Source organism: Jatropha curcas, chromosome 4 (assembly GCF_041381405.1).
Source record: "Jatropha curcas cultivar XTBG-Jc1 chromosome 4, XTBG_Jcur_1.0, whole genome shotgun sequence".
Lineage (NCBI taxonomy): Eukaryota > Viridiplantae > Streptophyta > Magnoliopsida > Malpighiales > Euphorbiaceae > Jatropha > Jatropha curcas.
The window spans coordinates 19,864,629-19,869,052 of record NC_143154.1 but is presented as its reverse complement, the minus strand read 5'-3'; the positions used below and the strand labels follow the sequence as shown (position 1 = coordinate 19,869,052).

Sequence of the window (4,424 nt, the reverse complement as noted above, 5' to 3'; positions counted from 1 at the left end):
TTATTTATATTTAGTCTTGTTTACATTTGTTAAAAAGATTTTATCACAACACTCAGGAGTAGTTAGAATTTATCACAATTTATCACAATCGTAGAAATTATAGAAGAGTGAGAAATTATAGAAGAGTGAGATGGAATGACAGATATCAATAATTAGATTTTATCACAGTTTATCACAATCAACTACAGTTTATCAGAATCAACTACAAAAGAGTGAGATGGAACGACAGATATCTTTTCTCTTAACCACAATTACAAAAGAGTACTATAATTACAAAGGGTGAGATAGAACGACAGACATCCTTTCTCTCCTAGCTAGAGTTCTGAATATTAGAAAAAAAAATACTTTTTCACAAACCACAGGTAAAAACAATAAGAAAGCTTAGCTCTGACAAATAGTCCATAGTCCGAGTTGAATTTGTTAAGCTCATTAAATGAGGGTTTTCTTTTTTTTTTTTTTTTTTTTTTTTTTTTATGAATGAGACTTAAACAGCTCAAAAGCATTTGACTCGTTTACAAAACTATGATGTAACTAATCATAATATTACATTTTTAAGGTTGCATGACTAAATAGCAAGTCAAACTTAACAAAGATCTTTAAGGCCATTACCAAATAAAGTAGCAAAAGCTTCCATTTCATTTCTAGTCAAAGCCAATCCAATCTCAACTCCTCCATTTCCATCTTTACTCTCTTTGAAAGAAATTGCACCAGTTCTATCTATGGAAGTTATTTCCACCTTTTTGGGCTTTCCCCACCCAAAATCATACCCGTAAACCCCAAACCGGGTCGATCCAGCAACCCCTATCGCTTGTACTCCACTTTTAATACTTTTTAAACTTGATAGCTTCTCTTCTGCTCCTTCAAGGACTCCATTTGTCTTTATTCTCTTTATACTTTCACTAATCCTCTTGGCAATAATCGGTAATCCATTTACCTCCATGAAATCTCTCGCTACTGCAATCACATCATGAGCAGCAATACAATTGCCAAAGTAATTTTTAGGAAGTGGAGGGTTTAAACGTGTCCTGCAATCCACAGCATACAAGAACCAAACGGTTCTATTTTCATCTCCTCCTCTTGCTTTTACCATGCAAACTAAAACGTAAGCACATGTAATCACAAAATCTGATAAATGATCAATTGGGTTTTCCAATTGAGACAAAATCTTATTCTTGATTTTGTTTAGGTCTTCGGTACTTAACTTAAACGTAGATCGAACCCTGTTAGTCGCTTGATCTATATGGGACAACACTTTCAAACTTCGAGGATTGCCTCTTGACTCGGACTCAGTTATGGATTCCCACTGAGCCAAGAACAGTGATTCGAGGTCTTTTGGGTCTTTTAAACCATTTCGATCATAAAATGGACATAATTCAGGTAATAAAGATCTTTCACCATGTTTAGATATGTAAGACCAAGCTTTCATAAACATGGTTACGCTTTGACCGTCAAGAACTGCATGGTTAATGGAGTAACCGATGCTAAACCCCTTATTTGGAAACAAAGTGATTTGCAAAGCAATAACAGATGACCTAGTTTCAGATGCCGGTAACTTTGGCACATATGGATGTAACTCTGTAGCAACTTGGATCTCATCACTCCAAAGATGATCTGTGTCCGCGTCTGACTCAGCGACTGTGAGTAGAACGCCAGTGCTTGGAGTATAAAGGATGATAGGTTTAGGAGAGTTTGGTGGCCATGTAAGGTGGCCGGCGAGGGGGAGATAGAGAACAAGAGTGAGAGAGAGGGAGTGTTTGAGTTTAGGTAAGATAACTGAATTGAAGAAAGCAGGGGTTAAATCGGTAAGTTGGTAGAAAAAGAGACGTTCAACCGGAGGAAACCTTAACCAGAATAAGTCGAAAAAGGTGAGAGGAAGGGAAAACTCGGTGGCTGACTCCGGTGAATCAAAGGTTGGTGAAATTTGGCAGACATCTAGAACTTTCGTTGAGTGCGACGATGCCATAACTGGACAAAATTTGAAAAGGAACAGAGCTAATGCCACTATATTTCAGGCTGAACGGGAATGTAGGTTGTGAATTTACTTGGTTGTCCCAATATCAATCATGAAAAGTGTCAGCAATATCCTAAACGTGTTGCACGCAACGATGCATGCTGGGCACATGTCCTTAGAGGGTTTATATTTTGTAAGCATGCTCATCGATTTCACGCCCATGGTTTATATTGCATATTTTGCAAGGCTAATGGAGTGAAACCATATTCCGTCTTTAAGGCATGATAGAGCTGTAGCGAGCAAGCACCGGGGGAGATACTGCCTTCTATCTCTCAAAATAGGAGTCGTTTTTGGTTCATCGTTTTGTCTCGAAATATAAATTGTTTTCGTATATTTTCAACAAGTAATAAATGATGTTTTTTTAATATTACTCTTATTTACACTAAATACAATAAATACTTCCCAAGTAATTATTAGTTTTGAAATAAATGATAATTTGATCAAATTACCCTTAAATTTGTTATAATTTAAGAGAGTTAATTACTTCCTTAATCATTATGTAAAAACCTTAAACGATTTATATTTTGAAACAGAAAGAGTAATTAGCTAACAAATGATAATAATTATTTCAAGGGCTAACTCATAGAAAATAACTCAAACTTTGCGGATGATTTTAATTGTACTCTAAATCCAACTTTCTTATAATTTCAATTTTAGTTATAATAGCACTCTAATTTAAAATTGTACATAATTTAATGAATAAAATATTATTTTCGTTGGACCTACATGGTCAGGTTAATCAAAAACTCACCATTTAACAACAACCAAATTAAGATTGGTTAGAGTTTTTTTTTTAAATCCATAAAAAGCTAAGTAAAAAAATAAAATTTAGTTAGTTATGCATAAATTATTAGTTTAGTCTTTTAGCCATTTTTTAAGCATGGAATTTTAATTAGGGTTTATTGAAATTATACTTTAGCTAGATCTTTTATAAGAATATATTTTATTCATTACGGTATAATTTTATTTATAGAGAATCATTACATGTTGTCAATATTATATAAATAAAAAATAAAACGTACTCTATTTTTATGATGAATATATTATTTTTATTTTAAGATTAATTATAATTTAAAAATAATATTTTATTCATTAATTGTACTCTATTTAATGAATAAAATATTATTTTTTATTTTAATATTGATGAAACAACCTAAATTCTTATTTTCAAAACTTTTTCATTTAAAAATTTAAATATCAATTTTGAACCGAAAATATTATGGTCTATTTTTATATTTAAAATAGCAAGAGCATTATTTTATAAATGTAATAAACAAAATCCAATATAAATATATTTTAATTACCAAACCAAGCATTTAAATCAAACTAAACCGATAGAGAACCCTTAAATAAAGGGAAAACCATTCAAAATCCATGACTTTATTTGATTTGGACCAAATCATTCTAGAACCAATGAGAAGGCTCTAGAAAATAGGAAATGTCCATTAAGTCCCCTTCCCTTCTTTTCTTTCTTCCCGATTTGCGGTAGCCCTCTCCCTTTCCCAATTAATTATTCCTGCGACTCCATCCTCAAACAGGAGCAACTCTGCCTCGTCCTTGCCCAGAATCGCTCATCTCAGCCATTAATCCTTCAATTTTTTTTAACTGATTTATAAGATAGAGATAGAGGGAATAGGGACATCCTCTTTGCTTTTCCTGGATCGCACGACTTGTAGCGGTCGTGGAAGTATTTGAAGATAAAACTTGATAAGAAATCACAAATCTCCTAGAAATGCAGCCACTACCATAGTTGTATGCTTGAGTTATTGCTCATATATGTAGAGGATGATGAATAACCTTAAATCATTGATGGGCAATGAATGAATTAGCATATGAAAAATGATTTTTGATTGGATAACTGTGATTCTATTTGAATGGCAGCAGCCATATTGCTTATTATTGCTTACTCTTTTTATGAGTTCTGGAATTATTAAGATGAGAATTGATATTGTATACTTGTATATTGGTTTGAAATGAATAATTAAGCATATTTAGGACAGATTTTAGCCTAGAAACTGAGACGTTTGCTGAATCGACAGTAGCTGGCTACACCAAGTTCCATAAATTTGGGAAAAGTAGAGCCTGCTTAGTTCTATGAATTTAAGTCTTCAGTTAACAATCAATTTAAAAAGGATTATGATGATAAATTTTAATAAACAGAGATGATGAATGACTTATTGATTATTTGCATGTTTGTCAGTTAGCAATGGATACACACACACATATATGCTTTCATGCTTTTGTGTAGAATGAACTTATAAACTATAATGCGAAGTAAAGTATGAGTTCTTATTGATTGTTAGCATATTAGTCAGTTAGCAATGGATAATAACTAGGAATACTGATTTTAGCTTTGAAATGGCAGCTGAGTTATGAACTACAGACACACGCATATGTAAATATATGCTTTCAT

At 32.6% G+C, this 4,424-nt stretch overlaps 1 protein-coding gene across 1 annotated transcript; it reads right to left on the bottom strand.

Annotated features, from left to right (window-relative positions):
* Positions 1–213: 213 nt before the first annotated feature.
* LOC105644168 (phenolic glucoside malonyltransferase 1) lies at positions 214–2,018 on the bottom strand. The gene has a single exon (XM_012229444.4). It carries the CDS (start codon positions 1,961–1,963, stop codon positions 584–586), a length of 1,380 nt encoding a protein of 459 aa, XP_012084834.2. The 5' UTR covers positions 1,964–2,018; the 3' UTR covers positions 214–583.
* Positions 2,019–4,424: the final 2,406 nt, after the last annotated feature.